Source organism: Nerophis lumbriciformis, linkage group LG16, assembly GCF_033978685.3.
Source record: "Nerophis lumbriciformis linkage group LG16, RoL_Nlum_v2.1, whole genome shotgun sequence".
NCBI classification, from domain to species: Eukaryota; Metazoa; Chordata; class Actinopteri; order Syngnathiformes; family Syngnathidae; genus Nerophis; species Nerophis lumbriciformis.
In genome coordinates this window covers 45,652,099-45,673,836 of record NC_084563.2, presented here as the reverse complement: position 1 = coordinate 45,673,836, position 21,738 = coordinate 45,652,099, and the positions used below count along the sequence as shown (strand labels likewise).

General features: G+C 43.5%; 1 protein-coding gene across 2 annotated transcripts in view; it reads left to right on the top strand.

Annotated features, from left to right (window-relative positions):
• The window catches only part of glra3 (glycine receptor, alpha 3), a 140,584-nt gene that overhangs the window by 88,856 nt on the left and 29,990 nt on the right, over window positions 1-21,738 (top strand). For both annotated transcript variants that reach the window (XM_061977241.2, XM_061977240.2), the window contains exon 7: window positions 6,452-6,666. In XM_061977241.2, coding sequence (XP_061833225.1) covers window positions 6,452-6,666 — 215 coding nt within the window. The remainder of the gene's footprint in view (window positions 1-6,451; window positions 6,667-21,738) is intronic.

Sequence of the window (21,738 nt, the reverse complement as noted above, 5' to 3'; positions counted from 1 at the left end):
GTCCATTAAATATTTATCACATTTGATACATTCAATAATAAACCATATACAACCTGTAACATGTATGTAAAAAAAAAAATTGATAAATTATGTACATATACACAGTATACATGTCAGGTGATTTGAAAAACAATATTGTAGAGGTTTCTCTCCTCCGGGTTCTTCGGACCACCAAGCACTGACATGACAGTCTAGTTTATTTTTCAATAGATAGTCTTGCTTTTCAGCAATTGGTTCGTGATTGTCTGTCTCGCTCTCGCTCTCGCTCGTGCTCCAACTTCAACTCCTCTCTCCTCCCCAACTGCTGCTTTTTAACAGAGCGACAGACAGGTGATTAGACAAGCAGGCCCAGGTGGGCCATCTACGCACCTGTCGCTGATCTCGCAGCCGGTCCTGGAACACCCCGCTTCGCTGCAGGTCGGCAGGCCACGCCCCCCTCCACAAATATATACCAAAAATGGGGGGTATGTACACTATGTACATGACTATGCACATGTTGACTCCAAGAGTGGGCAAAACAGAATGAGAAAATATATATACACTGTAACCACATATACACCTGAAGAAGCATTGGGAATTCATGAATATACAAACCCCGTTTCCATATGAGTTGGGAAATTGTGTTAGATGTAAATATAAACGGAATACAATGATTTGCAAATCATTTTCAACCCATATTCAGTTGAATATGCTACAAAGACAACATATTTGATGTTCAAAGTCATAAACTTTGTTTTTTTTTTGCAAATAATAATTAGAATTAGAATTAGAATTTCATGGCTGCAACACGTGCCAAAGTAGTTGGGAAAGGGCATGTTCACCACTGTGTTACATGGCCTTTCCTTTTAACAACACTCAGTAAACGTTTTTTAAGCTTCTCAGGTGGAATTCTTTTCCATTCTTGCTTGATGTACAGCTTAAGTTGTTCAACAGTCCGGGGGTCTCCCTTCTGCTATTTTAGGCTTCATAATGCGCCAACATTTTCAATGGGAGACAGGTCTGGACTACAGGCAGGCCAGTCTAGTACCCGCACTCTTTTACTATGAAGCCACGTTGATGTAACACGTGGCTTGGCATTGTCTTGCTGAAATAAGCAGGGGCGTCCATGGTAACGTTGCTTAGATGGCAACTTATGTTGCTCCAAAAGCTGTATGTACCTTTCAGCATTAATGGCGCCTTCACAGATGTGTAAGTTACCCATGTCTTGGGCACTAATACACCCCCATACCATCACAGATGCTGGCTTTTACACTTTGCGCCTATAACAATCCGGATGGTTCTTTTCCTTTTTGGTCCGGAAAACACGACGTCCACAGTTTCCAAAAACAATTTGAAATGTGGACTCGTCAGACCTCAGAACACTTTTCTACTTTGTATCAGTCCATCTTAGATGAGCTCAGGCCCAGCGAAGCCGACGGCGTTTCTGGGTGTTGTTGATAAACGGTTTTCGCCTTGCATAGGAGAGTTTTAACTTGCACTTACAGATGTAGCGACCAACTGTAGTTACTGACAGTGGGTTTCTGAAGTGTTCCTGAGCCCATGTGGTGATATCCTTTACACACTGATGTCACTTGTTGATGCAGTACAGCCTGCGGGATCCAAAGTCACGGGCTTAGCTGCTTACGTGCAGTGATTTCTCCAGATTCTCTGAACCCTTTGATGATATTACGGACCGTAGATGGTGAAATCCCTAAATTCCTTGCAATAGGTGGTTGAGAAAGTTTTTTTTTAAACTGTTCAACAATTTTCTCACACATTTGTTGACAAAGTGGTGACCCTCGCCCCATACTTGTTTGTGAATGACTGAGCATTTCATGGAATCTACTTTTATACCCAATCATGGCACCCACCTGTTCCCAATTAGCCTGTTCACCTGTGGGATGTTCCAAATAAGTGTTTGATGAGCATTCCTCAACTTTATCAGTATTTATTGCCACCTTTCCCAACTTCTTTGTCACGTGTTGCTGGCATCAAATTCTAAAGTTAATGATTATTTGCAAAAAAAAAAAAATGTTTATGAGTTTGAACATCAAATATGTTGTCTTTGTAGCATATTCAACTGAATATGGGTTGGAAATGATTTGCAAATCATTGTATTCCGTTTATATTTACATCTAACACAATTTCCCAATTCATATGGAAACGGGGTTTGTATAACAGTAGAGTCTGTTGCAGGCACTATCTCTGTCTTTTGCATTTGTGCACAACAGAAGAATAGTACCTTTATCCCGGATAGTGTAAGCATGATGAGGAGGGGGTCAATCAGCAATCACTTTATTAAGATGAACAACCATGCTAAACAAACATCTGCAGCAGCAGTTTCTCTTCAAGCATGCTCTCACTCTCCCCGTTCCTTGTCTTCTCCATTCAATCACCAGCCATGAAACATTTACAGACTGTGGGAAAATAGGACTCTTCAGGGATATTGACATTTTTTTAATTTTTTATCTTTGCAAGTGGAATAAAAAAATATATTAACCGATCCTAACCACCACGATAGTGATACTTGTAAGATACATAGTTGATTTGCTTCCATGGAGGCAAGGATTAGTAACTTAAAAGTGGCTCCACGCGGTGGATGGACATTAGCCGTGCTGGGATGATGCGTTCGTTGCAGATTGTCTCTCAACTTCTACCCATTCTTGTTAACCTTGAGACCTCCGAATTTGGGAGATGGGGGGGGCGGGGTTGAGGTGCAGGCAGCATACCCCTTCCCCTTCAAGCTTTGCTGGGTGAAATGAAATTCTTTTTTTCCAATCATTTTAGAACTTGCAAGCGTATTTCTTCTTCTTACTCGTCGTCGCCATGTCTCTTCTTCGTTCTTCTGCTTCGTCTCCTTTTTGTTGTGTGTGCAGTTGTGCACTGAGCTCCAAAAGCCGTAGATGTTATTGTAGCGTCCCGGAAGAGTTAGTGCTGCAAGGGTTTCTGGGTATTTGTTCTCTTGTGTTTATGTTGTGTTCCGGTGCGGATGTTCTCCCGAAATGTGTTTGTCATTCTTGTTTGGTGTGGGTTCACAGTGTGGCGCATATTTGTAACAGTGTTAAAGTTCTTTATATGGCCACCCTCAGTATGACCTGTATTGCTGTTGACCAAGTACGCCTTGCATTCACTTGTGTGTGTGAAAAGCCATAGGCATTATGTGATTGGACCGGCACGCAAAGGCAGTGCCTTTAAGGTATATCGGCGCTCTGTACTTCTCCCTACGTCCGTGTACCACTACGTACAGCGGCGTTTTAAAAAGTCATAAATATCACTTTTTGAAACCGATACCGATAATTTCCGATATTACATTTTAAAGCATTGATCGGCCGATAATATCGGCAGCCCGATATTATCGGACATCTCTCGCTTGTATGTAATGATAAAACAATCATCCAGTTTGGAGAATTAGCGACTGGGATGGGAATCAGCACCTCCAAGTCGAGTCCATGGTTCTCGCCCGGAAAAGGGTGGAGTGCCATCTCCGGGTTGGGGAGGAGATCTTGCCCCAAGTGGAGGAGTTCAAGTACCTGGGAGTCTTGTTCACGAGTGAGGGAAGAGTGGATCGTGAGATCGACAGGCGGATCGGTGCGGCGTCTTCAGTAATGCGGACGCTGTATTGATCTGTTGTGGGGAAGAAGGAGCTGAGCCGGAAGGCAAAGCTCTCAATTTACCGGTCGATCTACGTTCCCATCTTCACCTATGGTCATGAGTTTTGGGTTATGACCGAAAGGACAAGATCACGGGTACAAGCGGCCAAAATGAGTTTCCTCCGCCGGGTGGCGGGTCTCTCCCTTAGAGATAGGGTGAGAAGCTCTGCCGTCCGGGAGAAGCTCAAAGTAAAACCGCTGCTCCTCCACATCGAGAGGAGCTAGATGAGGTGGTTCGGGCATCTGGTCAGGATGCCACCCGAACGCCTCCCTCGGAAGGTGTTTAGGGCACGTCCGACCGGTAGGAGGCCACGGGGAAGACCCAGGACACATTGGGAAGACTATGTCTCCCGGCTGGCCTGGGAACGCCTCGGGATCCCCCGGGAGGAGCTGGACGAAGTGGCTGGGGAGAGGGAAATCTGGGCTTGGATGGATGTATGGAAAGAAAATTAACAAATTGTAAACAGATTCACATCTTATGAGAAGTGTACATCGTACATATGACTCCAAAGTCGCTCTATTTGTCACTAATCGAAAGAGGTATTCGGTACAAACTTTTTCAGTCAGCCATAAAGTTAATTTGGGATTGAATGTAGTGAACCGTATTCAAACCAAACCGATTTTGAAGAGTAAAGTTACACATGGCATTCATAGTTTAAAAATTAATAATGAAGTTGGACACAAAAATATGCATGGTGTTGACCAAGCCTGCTCACTGGCCTTGTGGTTAGAGTGTCCGCCCTGAGATCGGTAGGTCGTGAGTCATACCAAAGACTGAAACTCAGCATCTAGGGTTGCAATTGGGGGGTTTAATCACCAAAATGATTCCCGAGCACGGCCACCGCTGCTGCTCACTGCTCCCCTCACCTCCCAGGGGGTGAAACAAGGGTCAAATGCAGAGGGTAATTATCACACCTAGTATGTGTGTGACTATCAGTGGTACTTTAACTTTAATTAAAAACCATTAAATTAGATGTGCTGTTACCTGTCGAAACCCTGTAAAAATGCAAAATAGTGCTCGCAAAAGGCTGATTAGTGTTGATAAATCACATTTTGCGTGCTAAATAATCACATTTGCAGCTTTTCCTTCCAGTATTGTGGCCGTTTTGATGACCAGCATATATTCTGCATATTAACGAAGACAGACGCAAAATTGATCGCACTTATTCTGCTCACTTAACAGACGCAATCCACTTTGCACATGTTTAGTATCAATCAATCAATCAATCAATCAAAGTTTACTTATATAGCCCCAAATCACGAGTGTCTCAAAGGGCTGCACAAGCCACAACCACATCCTCGGCTCAGATCCCACATCAGGGCAGGATCATGTTTCGCGTATGCAATCAGGTTTTTTTTAGTACACACAAACGGCTGACTAAATGATTGTGTTTGATTTAATGTGAGCAATATCATTTAATTTCCTTGAAATATTTTTTTCTTAAATAACTACACTTTAACTTTAAGTAGTATTGCTTCAAGGGGTACATCACACAATGTGTTACAAATGCTGTCAAATCCGGGGGAGTCTTTATCCAAATTCATTATGAGCATTGGGCAACTTTTGGTCTGATTATAAAATAACCAGTCCCAACAGTGTATTTTATTTTTTTTGATCTGAATCAGATAAATAAATTGAAGTTGAAACACAACTGTGGAGGGAGGTGTGGCCAGCGCTGCCTGTAGGAGCAAAGGTCACTGCCTCTGTGTGTGTGTGAGACTATCAGTGGTACTTTAACTTTAATTAAAAAGCATTAAATTAGATGTACTGTTACCTAGTGCTCGCAAAAGGGTGACGAGTGTTGATAAATCACATTGCGCATGCTAAATAATTATATTTGCATCTTTTCCTTCCAACATTGTGGCCGTTTTGATGACCAGCATATATTCTGCATATTAACGAAGACAGACGCAAAATTGATCGCACTTATTCTGCTCACTTAACAGACGCAATCCACTTTGCACATGTTTAGTATCAATCAATCAATCAATCAATCAATCAAAGTTGACTTATATAGCCCTAAATCACAAGTGTCTCAAAGGGCTGCACAAGCCACAACGACATCCTCGGCTCAGATCCCACATCAGGGCAGGATCATGTTTCGCGTATGCGATCAGGTTTTTTTTAGTACACACAAACGGCTGACTAAATGATTGTGTTTGATTTAATGTGAGCAATATCATTTAATTTCCTTGAAATATTTTTTTCTTAAATAACAACACTTTAACTTTAAGTAGTATTGCTTCAAGGGGTACATCACACAATGTGTTACAAATGCTGTCAAATCCAGGGGGAGTTTTTATCCAAATTTATTATGAGTATTGGGCAACTTTTGGTCTGATTATAAAATAACCAGTCCCAACAGTGTTTTATTATTTTTTTGATCTGAATCAGATAAATAAATTGAAGTTGAAACACAACTGTGGAGGGCGGTGTGGCCAGCGCTGCCTGCGGGAGCAAAGGTCATCGCCTCTGTCCATGGTGCTGAGGACAGAGCACCATCAGACGGGGGCGTGGCAGTGCTGACGGCGAGACACAGCTGGCAGGTGATTAGATTTCACAGGTGGTACGTGTTAATCTGATCATCTGTTGTCTTGAACAGTAAGCGGCCGGGAGCAGGAGGAGAGAGAGGATACGGACGTGGCTGAAAAGTCGCGTCCTGCTGGAGAGAAAACTTTGTTAAAACATATGATGATTAAAACCTTGCACGCTGGGACTGCAAGGAAGCAACGTCCACAACAACCTAGTGTTGTTTGTTTTAAAAAAAAATATGAATCAGAAAAACCAAAACTCTAATCAGAATGTGTTGTGATTATTGCAGGTAAATTTACTTGTATTGAAGTGCGGTTCCATTTGGAGCGTCAGATGGGTTACTACCTGATCCAGATGTACATCCCATCGCTGCTGATTGTCATTTTGTCCTGGGTCTCCTTCTGGATTAACATGGACGCGGCCCCGGCGAGAGTAGCTCTGGGTATCACTACTGTCCTCACCATGACAACACAGAGCTCAGGCTCCAGGACTTCTCTGCCCAAGGTCAGTCTATCAGATGCCTGAAGCCCATCTTGGTCTTTGACGTCCTATCACAACATACAGTGTATGACCTGGGGAGGAATGATCTTTTCTGTATGCGTAAACAAATGTATCCTGTCATGCATGCACAGACGTATACACGCTATATCAGCTCTGGTGAGTGCTCTGTATGTACAGTCGTGGTCAGAAGTTGACATACACTTGTAAAGAACATAATGTCATGGCTGTCTTGAGTTTCCAATCATTTATTTTTTGTGATAGAGTGATTGGAGCACATACTTGTTGGTCACAAAAAAACATTCATGAAGTTTGGTCAATTTATTATGGGTCTACTGAAGTTTGCTTACATGTCCCTTGGTACGTTTCACTGCAATAAGGCGCTTTTGGTAGCCATCCACAAGCTTCTGGCAAGCTTATGCTTGACAAAACTGGTGCAGTTCAGCTAAATGTGTTGGTTTCCTGACATGGACTTGTTTCTTCAGCATTGTCCACACGTTTGAGTCAGTACTTTGGGAAGGCCATTCTAAAACCTTCATTCTAGCCTGATTCATCCATTCCTTTACCACTTTTGACGTGTGTTTGGGGTCATTGTCCTGTTGGAACACCCAACTGTGCCCAAGACCCAACCTCCGGGCTGATGATTTTAGGTTGTCCTGAAGAATTTGGAGGTAATCCTCCTTTTTCATTGTCCCATTTTCTCTCTGTAAAGCACCAGTTCCATTGGCTGATAAACAGGCCCAGAGCATAATACTACCACCACCATGCTTGGCGTTAGGGATAGTGTTCCTGGGATTAAAGGCCTCACCCTTTGTTCTCCAAACATATTGCTGGGTATTGTGGCCAAACAGCTCAATTTTTGTTTCATCTGACATCACATGGACAAAGATAAGACCTTCTGGAGGAAAGTTATACATAGTCAAAAATAAGAGTTGTAGAAATGTGTCAGGACTTGGACTATGGCTAGGTTTGTTCTCCCGTGGTGCAAATGATTTGGACCAGACATGGCGTGAAGGTGAATACATTTTAATTCTAACTCAAAAAAATACAAAAAGGTATAAACAAAAGGCGCTCACAGCGGAGGTAAAACAACTTGGCCATGAAAACAAATACTTGCATGTTGGCAAAAAAAACTAAGGACATGAACAAAAGTGGCTAACTGTGGCATGAATAGAAACAACTTACTTGGACATGGCATGAAGTGCGCAGAGGTAAACAAAGTGTGAAGCAGAGAGTCAGGGGTATGATGTCGCCAGGGAGACTTCCTGGCAACAATGGGTTTAAAAAATAGTGACATGATTAAAGACAGGTGCATGAGTCGTGAGGGCATGTGAAAACTAATGGGTTGCTATGGTGACAAACAAGAGTGCACAATGAGTCCAAACGTGGAACAGGTGAAACTAATGGGTAACCATGGAAACAAGACAAGGGAGTGAAAAGCCAGAAACTAAAGAGTCCAATAACTAAACTAAACAAAACATGATTACACAGACATGACAGAAATGATTGTAAACTCAAGACAGCCATGACATTATGTTCTTTACAAGTGAATGTAAACTTTTGACCACGACTGTATGTGAATCAATTATTAAAAAAGAATGTGCACAAGTTCATTATTCGGTTTTTTACGTCACTTGACTATAAGGATATCAACAGTTATTCTTTGTAGATGCAGTTGTGTCAAGACTACAAAACGACATGTCACAAAATGAACTAACTTAACATAAACCATATATATTTTAAGTAATAGTTACTTTATTTAAGGCAGGGGTGTCAAACTCATTTTAGATCGGGGGCCACATGGAGAAAAATCTACTCCCAAATGGGCCGGACTGGTAAAATCACGGCACGATAACTTAAAATTAAAGACAACTTCAGATTTGTTTTTTGTTTAAATATAAAACAGGCACATTCTGAAAATGTACAAATCATAATGTTGTTGGGTTTTTTTTTTACACTTGTATGTTGCGGTTAATAGTATTCTATCTTTATTTGTAGTTATTTATACTTTCGGAATAAATTATGACTGTGCTTGGTATTTTATGTTTTTTATGTATTTGTATCTATTTATCTTAGTAGCATGTTCTTATGTTTTTATGTGTCATTATGAATTTGCACTAAATGAGTTTGCTTGCAATTTTGTTGTACAATGTGAAGTGAATTATATTTATATAGCGCTTTTCTCTAGTGACTCAAAGCACTTTACATAGTGAAACCCAATATCTAAGTTACATTTAAACCAGTGTGGGTGGCACTGGGAGCAGGTGGGTAAAGTGTCTTGCCCAAGGACACAATGGCAGTGACTAGGATGGCGGAAGCGAGGATCAAACCTGGAACCCTCTACCAACCGAGCTATACCGCCCCAATATCAATAAAGATCTATTCTATTCTATTGTATGTGATAATGGTCATCAGTCAACTCATTGGTGTTCATTTTCAATCTATCAAAAAATAATATCAAACTCAAACTTCAGGATGTTAATAATAATAATAATAATAATACATTGTATTTGTAAAAAGCACTTTACATTAAGTAAACAACCTTAAAGTGCTACAGTGTATTAAAAAAAAAATATATATATATATATATATAATAAAAATAAAAAATAAAACAGCCTAATAACTAGAACTAGTATGCATATATAAAAAAAAAAAGGCTTTTTTAAAAGCATCCACAGTCTGTGGTGCCCTCAGGTGGTCAGGGAGAGCGTTCCACAGACTGGGAGCGGCGGAGCAGAAAGCCCGGTCTCCCATTGTTCGTAGCTTTGTCCTCGGAGGTTGGAGGAGGTTAGCCTGTCCGCAGTGGAGGATTTGGGGGTGAGTAGTTCTTTGAGGTAGAGGGGGGCATTTCCATGGAGGCACTGGTGGGTTAATAGGGAGACATTGTATTCAATCCTGAGTGGAACAGGAAGCCAGTGAAGGGATTTGAGAATCGGTGTGTTATGGTCGTATTCATACTTGCCAACCTTGAGACCTCCGATTTCGGGAGGTGGGGGATGGGGGGCGTGGTTGGGGGCGTGGCTAAGAGGGGAGGAGTATATTTACAGCTAGAATTCACCAAGTCAAGTATTTCATATATATATATATATATATATATATATATATATATATATAAGAAATACTTGACTTTCAGTGAATTCTAGCTATATATATATATATATATATATATATATATATATATAAAAGAAATACTTGAATTTCAGTGTTCATTTATTTACACATATACACACACATAACACTCATCTACTCATTGTTGAGTTAAGGGTTGAATTGTCCATCCTTGTTCTATTCTCTGTCACTATTTTTCTAACCATGCTGAACACCCTTTCGCAGGTACCCAGAAAGGTTTCGAGTACCACCAAAAAAACTGAAACTCTGAAGACAGTATAAAAATCTGTGTTAAAGGTGTACAAATACTGTTTGTATAATAAGCATGTTATTGTTTACAAATGAGGGTTAAGAGTTCAGTACTAAAAAACAAAAAAAAGAATGTGGCTTAAGTACAGTTTTTTAATTGAGCTGCTGCATTTTTTGGTTGGGTTGCTTATTTATTTTAAATAACTTCTACATTTCTAAAAGGGGAGGAATGTAATAGAGTGATCTATGTTTGTCTGTTGCAATCTCCTGGTGAATGTCGGCTATAGCGTACTGGGGCTACTTTTGGTTGGCCAACGATTTACGTGGTGTTGCGCACCTGACGTCAAGTGTGTGAGTCTGTTCTGAAGTCTACAGTAAAGAGACGTACTTCATCACCTCGCCTGGTTATTGCCTCCAACTCAATATATTACAACAACATTGCCGTTTACGGCAGACAAACTGCTTTACGGTAGAATCAAATATGACTGCTGTTGTGTGTTTACACATATACACACACATAACACTCATCTACTCATTGTTGAGTTAAGGGTTGAATTGTCCATCCTTGTTCTATTCTCTGTCACTATTTTTCGAACCATGCTGAACACCCTCTCTGATGTTGCATTGCTGTGTGGCACGCACAAAAGTGCTTTCATCAAATGCACTAGATGGCAGTATTGTCCTGTTTAAGGGTGTCACAACATTGCTGTTTACGGCAGACGAACTGTTTTACGGTAGACGAAAACGTGACTGCTGTTGTTGTGTGTTGTTACCGCGCTGGGAGGACGTTAATGAAACTGCCTAAAAATAAACCCACATAAGAAACCAAGAACTCGCCCTCCATCATTCTACAGTTATAACGTGATTGGGCAGGTACGCTTTTTTATATTGTGGAGGACCTGAGTCAGCCTGAATTTCGGGTGATTTTCTGGAGAAAATTTGTCCCGGGAGGTTTTCGGGAGAGGTGCTGAATTTCGTGAGTCTCCCGGAAAATCCGGGAGGGTTGGCAAGTATGAGGTAGAGGGGGGCATTTCCATGGAGGCACTGGTGGGTTAGTAGGGAGACGTTGTATTAAATCCTGAGTGGAACAGGAAGCCAGTGAAGGGATTTGAGAATCGGTGTGTTATGGTCGTATTTCCGCACTCTCATCGGGATCCTATGAGTTATTTATGTAGTTTGCTCATTTCCCTCGACTGGTGCACTAACATCATGTGGGTTTTTTTTTGTTTTTTTTTACATATGTAGCATCATCTATAAAGATACAAAGAATTGCTATTGCGACATATAGTGGACATATTTAGAACAGCAGTTTCTTTCATTCAAAAATTTCGGCTCATTTTTATACGTAGCAAACCTCGGGCCTTATGTTTGACACCCCTGATTTAAGGTATTCTATCTGCATTTTATATCTTACTATGACTTAGTCTGGGACCTTTATTTGTCAGCTCCAGTCGTCAGTGAGGCTCAACCACGACCCTGTTCCGCAACAAAAAGGACATGGCAGTAGTGTTGAACATTAGTCAGAACTGTTTCACCCATAGGCATAAAGCTGACTAATGACATTGTCACTACAAATCATAGAAGATTTTTCTATTTTGGAATACTGGTGCCTCGCAGATCACAACACAACATTGCCATGTTCTTTAGACCTCTGTGATACAGCTGATTAAGCGATTGCCTATGATGATAAATATCCTCACCAATGTTTTAGACTTAAAATGTCCTGCGTGGTATTGCTGTCATTTTCAGTGACTGCAATTTGGAGTTGATTCAGCGCACTGTGCATCTGCTAGAGTGTGTGTGAGAAAGAGCCCCTCAGTCTTGTTCTGGTATCTTTTATGCATGAGAAAAAATATGACATGGAGCACTTTGTTACATAACCCTTATTAGTACTTCCATTGCTCTCACACATACTGTACATATGGACCTCGCAGAGTGTGCGTGAGTACATGCATGTTGTTTAGAAGCAAGGAGGTTTATCATGTTCCCAGTGCCATGCAGGGCTCTGCAATCCAATATGTTGTGCATATCTGATGAGGTAGAGCAGTGTTTTTCAACCACTGTGCCATGAGATACAGTCTGGTGGGCCGTGGGAGATGATCTAATTTCACCTATTTGGGGTAAAACATATTTTTTGTAAACCAGTAATTCTAGTCGGCAAATGATGTGTTGTTGTTGAGTGTCGGTGCTGTCTAGAGCTCGGCAGAGTAACCGTGTAATACTCTTCCATATCAGTAGGTGGCGGCCGGTAGCTAATTGCTTTGTAGATGTCGGATACAGCGGGAGGCAGCGTGCAGGTAAAAATGTATTTAATACCATCCATCCATCCATCTTCTTCCGCTTATCCGAGGTCGGGTCGCGGGGGCAGCAGCCTAAGCAGGGAAGCCCAGACTTTCCTCTCCCCAGCCACTTCGTCCAGCTCCTCCCGGGGGATCCCGAGGCGTTCCCAGGCCAGCCGGAAAACATAGTCTTCCCAACGTGTCCTGGGTCTCCCCCGTGGCCTCCTACCAGTTGGACGTGCCCTAAACACCTCCCGAGGGAGGCGTTCGGGTGGCATCCTGACCAGATGCCTAAACCACCTTATCTGGCTCCTCTCGATGTGGAGGAGCAGTGGCTTTACTTTGAGCTCCCCCCAGATGGCAGCGCTTCTCACCCTATCTCTAAGGGAGAGCCCCGCCACCCGGCGGAGGAAACTCATTTCGGCCGCCTGTACCCGTGATCTTGTCCTTTCGGTCATAACCCAAAGCTCATGACCATAGGTGAGGATGGGAACGTAGATCGACCGGTAAATTGAGAGCTTTGCCTTCCGGCTCAGCTCCTTCTTCACCACAACGGATCGATACAGCGTCCGCATTACTGAAGATGCCGCACCGATCTGCCTGTCGATCTCACGATCCACTTTTCCCTCACTCATGAACAAGACTCCTAGGTACTTGAACTCCTCCACTTGGGGCAGGGTCTCCTCCCCAACCCGGAGATGGCACTCCACCCTTTTCCGGGCGAGAACCATGGACTCGGACTTGGAGGTGCTGATTCTCATCCCAGTCGCTTCACACTCGGCTGCGAACCGATCCAGTGAGAGCTGAAGATCCTGGCCAGATGAAGCCATCAGGACCACATCCTCTGCAAAAAGCAGAGACCTAATCCTGCAGCCACCAAACCGGATCCCCTCAACGCCTTGACTGCGCCTAGAAATTCTGTCCATAAAGGTTATGAACAGAATCGGTGACAAAGGGCAGCCTTGGCGGAGTCCAACCCTCACTGGAAACGTGTCCGACTTACTGCCGGCAATGCGGACCAAGCTCTGACACTGATCATACAGGGAGCGGACAGCCACAATCAGACAGTCCGATACCCCATACTCTCTGAGCACTCCCCACAGGACCTCCCGAGGGACACGGTCAAATGCCTTCTCCAAGTCCACAAAGCACATGTAGACTGGTTGGGCAAACTCCCATGCACCCTCAAGGAGCCTGCCGAGAGTATAGAGCTGGTCCGCAGTTCCACGACCAGGACGAAAACCACACTGTTCCTCCTGAATCCGAGGTTCGACTATCCGGCGTAGCCTCCTCTCCAGTACACCTGAATAGACCTTACCGGGAAGGCTGAGGAGTGTGATCCCACGATAGTTGGAACACACCCTCCGGTTCCCCTTCTTAAAGAGAGGAACCACCACCCCGGTCTGCCAATCCAGAGGTACCGCCCCCGATGTCCACGCGATGCTGCAGAGTCTTGTCAACCAAGACAGCCCCACAGCATCCAGAGCCTTAAGGAACTCCGGGCGGATCTCATCCACCCCCGGGGCTTTGCCACCGAGGAGCTTTTTAACTACCTCAGCAACCTCAGCCAAAAATAAACAAAAGGGGAGTGCCCCTAAGAAAAGGCATTGAAGCTTTAGGGAAGGCTATGCCGAACGAAACTAAAACTGAACTGGCTTCAAAGTAAACAAAAGCAGAATGCTGGACGACAGCAAAAACTTACTGTGGAGCAGAAAGCGGCCACAATGTACATCCGAACATGACATGATAATCAACAATGTACCCACAAAGAAGGATAAAAACAACTGATCTTTATTGCTAAAACAAATTGCTCAAAGGAAGACATGAAACTGCTACAGGAAAATACCAAAAAAAAGAGAAAAAGCCATTAAAATAGGAGCGCAGGACAAGAACTAAAACACTACATACAGAAAAACAGCAAAAAACTCAAAATAAGTCAGGGGGTGAAAGTACTTTGAGACAAGAGCTATAGCATACTTGCCAACCCTCCCGAATTTTCCGGGAGACTCCCGAAATTCAACGCCTCTCCCGAAAACCTCCCGGGACAAATATTCTCCCGAAAATCTCCCGATTTTCAGCCTGAGCTGGAGGCCACGCCCCCTCCAGCTCCATGCGGACCTGAGTGAGGACAGCCTTTTTTCAGACGGGAGGACAACAGGGTGACAAGAACTAAATCATCCAGACTAGATAGAAACTGTATTATTATGTTTATGTTACCTAAAAATAAATATATTTATTAATTAAAAAAAAAAAAAAAAGAAATACATTTTTACTATATTTTGCTAAAAACATCAAAATTAATTGTATTTTTATTTGTGTTTTTTCTGACTCCTTATTACATCCAGCCATAGAATTATACATTCAAATAAACATATTTGAAATAATTAATTTTAAATTATCATAATAATTCATTTAAAATGACCATATTTAATTATTAAAATAATTGCTTGTTTATCAACAACTTTAGCATTTTATTCATTACATTTTGAAGCTCTCAGAAGCCAAGTTATGTTATATTCCTTAATATATATGTATGCAAATTTGAAGTATCAATTATCTAAACACAGTTTTGTTTGCATATTTTCAGGATGTATATATATATATATATATATATATATATATATATATATATATATGAAATACTTGACTTGGTGAATTTTAGCTGTCAATATACTCCTCCCCTCTTAACCACGCCCTTAACCACGCCCTGCCCCACCCCCGACCACGCCCCCACCCCCCACCTCCCGAAATCAGAGGTCTCAAGGTTGGCAATTATGGATATAGTGATGCATGCTTGGTTATGGTTTAAAGTCACATCCAACACTTGCGACAACGACTTTTTACTGTCAACTGAGTTTCGTTTTTTAATAATTTCTGCTGGTGGTGTGCCTCCGCATTTTTTCCATGCAAAAAATGTGCCTTGGCTCAAAAAAGGTTGAAAAACACTGAGGTAGAGTTTCATAAAAGGATAAGGTCACGTCATCTGACACCACAGGAATGAGTTTCAGAACCAGCTACCCAAAAACTACCATCCTAAAATAATGTCTAAATGGTTGTCAGACCAGTGTCATGCTGTAAAACAAGAACCACTGGGTTCAGTTCGGTTTCAGTTTCAGTTTATTTAGGCCATGCATACGATAAACTAGAAGTTTATGTTGTGGGCATCTGAGTCTGGAAATGACATCATCTCTGTGATAACGAACCCTGGCCGCAGTTCTGTTCGGTACTCATCTGGACTGTGGAACCATTGGAACACATGTTTGTATGTCAGAAACTGGCATTTGGGCTTTATGTCGTATTGTTTTTTTGTTTTTATGTTTTATTGTTTTGTTTTTAATGTTTTAATGTTTTGTATTCTGTTTTTTATGTTTAATGGATCTTAAAGGCCTACTGAAACCCACTACTACCGACCACGCAGTCTGATAGTTTATACATCAATGATGAAATCTTAACATTGCAACACATGCCAATACGGCCGGGTTAGCTTACTAAAGTGCAATTTAAAATTTCGCGCCGAAATAGCCTGCTGAAAACGTCTCGGTATGATGACGCCTGCGCGTGACGTCACGGATTGTAGAGGACATTTTGGGACAGCATGGTGGCCAGCTATTAAGTAGTCTGTTTTCATCGCAAAATTCCACAGTATTCTGGACATCTGTGTTGGTGAATCTTTTGCAATTTGTTCAATGAACAATGGAGACAGCAAAGAAGAAAGCTGTAGGTGGGAAGCGGTGTATTGAAGGCGGCTGCAGCAACACAAACACAGCCGGTGTTTCATTGTTTACATTCCCGAAAGATGACAGTCAAGCTTTACCATTGGCCTGTGGAGAACTGGGACAACAGAGACTCTTACCAGGAGGACTTTGAGTTGGATACGCAGATGCGGTACCGTGAGTACGCCTGCAGCTGCGGCTTCCAAACATTTGATCGCTTGCCCGTACGTGCGTGCCGCTATGTGCATGTCACGTACGTAATTTTGGGGACTTTGGGGAAATATATGTGCTGTATGAACTTTGGGGAGGTGAACGGTACTTTGGGCTGTGGGATTGAGTGTGTTGTGCAGGTGTTTGAGTTGTATTGGCGGGTTATATGGACGGGAGGGGGGGAGGTGTTTGTTATGCGGGATTAATTTGTGGCATATTAAATATAAGCCTGGTTGTGTTGTGGCTAATAGAGTTGTTATGATCTGATGTTGGATCATAGTTTATTTTGGGTTTTGAGTCACTTGTGAGATAAGTTATGTTTCAGCACTCCTGTTTTGTGTTGTCATGGTTACTGATTGTTTTCGCCTGCATCTGATTAGTGTTCGGGACTCACACCTGTTCCCGGGCACTAATCAGAGAGCTATTTAGTCCTGCTTTTTCCCGTCACTCAGCCTGGTGCTTTTGTTTGCTTTACGCAACTGTCACGTTTATTCCTTGTGTCCGTAAGCTAAGCGTTGCCTTATGCCTTCCCTGTGTGTGCTATTCCGTTAGCTTTCCTTGTGCTAGGCACGCTCTCCTTGTGTTCGCTTGTTTTGTTCGTTTCTATTTTCGTGTATGATTTATACAAATAAATCATATGTCCTACCTGCACGCTGTCTCTGGAGTTCCTGCTGTCCTCACTGGAAAAACAATCAGCATAATCATGCCTCCTCGCCAGCAACGCAACAGAAAAGCACCAGCACACCGTTTTTCCGGCTACGACGTGTGGGGCGAAGGTATGTCTGATGTCCGCTATTCCCCCGAGGAACTCAACGACATGTGGATGCTGGAAGCCTTGGAGGCACTGACGCTCCGCGGTTCCCCCGAGGGGATCGAGGAAATTGCAGCGCCGCCATTCCGGAAGCGTCGGCGCGGACGCAGGCCATCCAGAAGGGCTGCGGCTCGCAGCCAGGATGCGCGCATCCCGCAAGCCTCCCCTCCGGAACACAGCACGCCACAACCCGTGTCGACTTCGCCGATGTATGGCAACCCGATCCATCACTTCGCCAAACAGTTCACAGACTGGGCTAAAAGCCAGATGGAGAACCGCGTCGAGGACACCACTGCACCGTCCCCCTCGGATGTCGTCACGCCACCGGCATTTGGTAATGACGTCAGAGGGCATGAATTGTGTTTTTCTCCTGAGTCGTTCTGTTTGCCTCCCGCTGGGGACACTCAGTCTGCTACAGCAGACTACCGGGACAATTTTTTTCAGTCACCTCCGCCCCCAGTGACTCTGACTCCGCCCCTATGGACCATAGCCCCGCCCACGTCACAGACTTTGTCTTCCCTGTCTCCTCGTCACTCTCCTGTTAGAAGGAGAGATGAACGGTTTGGACAATTTAGAGAGGAGGAGGAGTCTACCCACCTCCCACCCTTTGAGACTGTTCCGTACAATTTGTGTTGCGTCTGGCATCCGCTTCCTGGGGAGGGAGGGGGTAGTGCCAGGAGCTGTGCCGATGAGATGGCACAGTTGCACCCAGCCAGGAGGCTACCTCCTGCCCGACCACCACCACCAGTCCTTCGGCATGCCAAGCCGCAACCCCCAGCTAGACTACCTCCGTCATGCTCATGGCTAACCTCATCCCGGGTGAGCTTGCAAACGCCATCATCCTCTCCGGTGGGCTTGCAAACGCCATCATCATCTCCGGTGGGCTTGCAAACGCCACTATCATCTCCGGTGGGCTTGCAAACGCCACCATCATCTCCGGTGGGCTTGCAAACGCCACCATCATCTCCGGTGGGCTTGCAAACTCCACCATCTTCAGTACCTGCACCACGCCAAGCTTTGCTGCCTGTATCTGCACCACGCCAAGCTTCGCCGCCTGTACCTGCACCACGCCAAGCTTCGCCGCTTGTACCTGCACCAGGCCAAGCTTCGCCACCAGTTCCTGCTCCTCGTGTGGCACCAGTTCCAGTTCCTGCTGCTCGTGTGGCTCCAGTTCCAGTTCCTGCTGCTCGTGTGGCTCCAGTTCCTGCTCCTCGTGTGGCTCCAGTTCCAGTTTCTGCTCCTCGTGTGGCTCCAGTTCCAGTTCCTGCTCCTCGTGTGGCTCCAGTTCCTGCTCCTCGTGTGGTTCCAGTTCCTGCTCCTCGTGTGGTTCCAGTTCCTGCTCCTCGTGTGGCTCCAGTTCCTGCTCCTTGTGTGGCTCCAGTTCCTGCTCCTCGTGTGGCACCAGTTCCAGTTCCTGCTCCTCGACTGGTTCCCACGTCAGTTCCGGCTCCACGGCTGGCAGTACCGCAGGAGCCTCCTTCGCCTGCCGCTCAAGCTCCAGAGGTTACTCCGTCTTCCTGGTCTCCGGCGGGCCGTCCCACGACACCGCCCTCATCTCCTGCGTCGTCGCCACCGGCTGGCCGGCCGCACTGGCAGCCATCAGGTGCCCGCACAAGGCGCCCTCTGTGGCCAGTACAAGGACGCTTTTTGCATCAAGAGCAGCGAAGCCAGGGACTTGGGTGTAGAACTTCCTTGCTGCTGAGGTTCTGGCGCCACTCACGCCCGCCTTCTCGGCGGCCGCTAATGTGGTCGTTCCGTGGTAGGCCGCTTCGCCTGCTGCAGCGCCGTTCCACTCGCCGCCGCCACCTGACTCGTCCCCGGTGGATTCGGGGACATTTGGCCGGGCGACCCTCCGCCAAGTCTCCCCTCCGCCCACCCGTGAATTTGGACTTGGTCTGGGGTTTATTGTTTTGGGGACATCTGGAATCTGTCCCATAGGAGGGGGGTACTGTTATGATCTGATGTTGGATCATAGTTTATTTTGGGTTTTGAGTCACTTGTGAGATAAGTTATGTTTCAGCACTCCTGTTTTGTGTTGTCATGGTTACTGATTGTTTTCGCCTGCATCTGATTAGTGTTCGGGACTCACACCTGTTCCCGGGCACTAATCAGAGAGCTATTTAGTCCTGCTTTTTCCCGTCACTCAGCCTGGTGCTTTTGTTTGCTTTACGCAACTGTCACGTTTATTCCTTGTGTCCGTAAGCTAAGCGTTGCCTTATGCCTTCCCTGTGTGTGCTATTCCGTTAGCTTTCCTTGTGCTAGGCACGCTCTCCTTGTGTTCGCTTGTTTTGTTCGTTTCTATTTTCGTGTATGATTTATACAAATAAATCATTTGTCCTACCTGCACGCTGTCTCTGGAGTTCCTGCTGTCCTCACCGGAAAAACAATCAGCATAATCATGCCTCCTCGCCAGCAACGCAACAAGAGTATTGTGTTTATTTACTGTTTTAGTCATTCCCAGCTGAATATCAGGTCCCACCCGCCTCTCACAGCATCTTCCCTATCTGAATCGCTCCCACTGCCCTCTAGTCCTTCACTCTCACTTTCCTCATCCACAAATCTTTCATCCTCGCTCAAATTAATGGGGAAATCGTCGCTTTCTCGGTCCGAATCGCTCTCGCTGCTGTTGGCCATGATTGTAAACAATGTTTGGATGTGAGGAGCTCCACAACCTGTGACGTCACGCTACTCGTCTGCTACTTCCGGTACAGGCAAGGCTTTTTTTTATCAGCGACCAAAAGTTGCGAACTTTATCGTCGATGTTCTCTACTAAATCCTTTCAGCAAAAATATGGCAATATCGCGAAATGTTCAAGTATGACACATAGAATGGACCTGCTATCCCCGTTTAAATCAGAAAATTGCATTTCAGTAGGCCTTTAAGGTCTGCAATAAAGATTGATGATGATGATGATGATACAATGTAATGCATCAAACAATTCCAGTCGTTTGATTACAGCACGTCCGAAAAGGAGTAGGACGAAGCAGAGCTTATATAATCCTACCCCTTTTTCATACCGTAGCAATGTTATCCAATTTCCTTGTTCTCTGTAACAGAACAGTGAACAAATAAATAATAAATAAATAATATACCATAGTAAGCAAACTACAGAGCCCTTAAAGCATGGGTGTCAAACTCTGGCCCGTTGGCCAAATTTGGCCCGCCATGTAATTTCACTTGGCCCATGAGGCGATATCAAATTAACACTAGAGCTGGCCCGCCGATCATATACAGCGGCGGTCATACTTGCCAACCCTCCCGGATTTTCCGGGAGACTCCCGAAATTCAGCGCCTCTCCCGAAAACCTCCCGGGACAAATTTTCTCCCGAAATTCAGGCGGACTCAGGTCCATGCGGACCTGAGTCCACTTTCCCACAATATAAACAGCGTACCTGCCCAATCACGTTATAACTGTAGAATGATCGAGGGCGAGTTCTTGGTTTCTTATGTGGGTTTATTGTTAGGCAGTTTCATTAACGTCCTCCCAGCGCGGTAACAACACACAACAACAGCAGTCACGTTTTCGTCTACCGTAAAGCAGTTCGTCTGCCGTAAACAGCAATGTTGTGACACTCTTAAACAGGACAATACTGCCATCTAGTGCATTTGATGAAGGCACTTTTGTGCGTGCCACACAGCAATGCATCATCAGAGAGGGTGTTCAGCATGGTTCGAAAAATAGTGACAGAGAATAGAACAAGGATGGACAATTCAACCCTTAACTCAACAATGAGTAGATGAGTGTTATGTGTGTGTATATGTGTAAATAAATGAACACTGAAATTCAAGTATTTATTATATATATATATATATATATATATATATATATATATATATATATATATATATATATAATAATAATAAAAAAATATATATTCATAGCTAGAATTCACTGAAAGTCAAGTATTTCTTTATATATATATATATATATATATATATATAATGTGTATATATACATATATATATATAATGTGTATATATATATATATGTATATATATATATATAATGTGTGTATATATATATATGTATACATATATATGTATATGTATATATATATATATATATATATATATATATATGTGTATACATATATATGTATATGTATATATATATATATATATATATATACACATACATATATATATATATATATATATATATATTTATGTATTAAATACTTGACTTAGTATTTCTTATATATATATATATATATATATATATATATATATATATATATATATATATATATATATATATATATATATATATATATATATATATATATATATATATATATGGCCGCGGTACACCGCTAGTTTACATACTTGCCAACCCTCCCGGGAGACTCCCAACTTTCAGTGCCCCACCCGAGCATTGTAACGTCCCCATTTGGTCCAGTCCAACAATTACTGGCTCAGTTACGTAACATGTGCAGCTATGGCAGGCACACTGAAGTGAATGCAATGCATACTTGATCTCCAGCGATACAGGTTACACTGAGGGTGCTAGTATAAAAAAACTTTAATATTGAATATTGAAATACACGCCACACTGTGAACCCACACCAAACAAGAATGACAAACACATTTTGGGAGAACATCCGCTCAGTAATACAACAGAACAAATACCCAGAATCCTTTGCTGCACTAACTCTTCCGGGACGCTACAAAGTGTATGTGTGTGTGTGTGGGGGCTTTATTCATTATT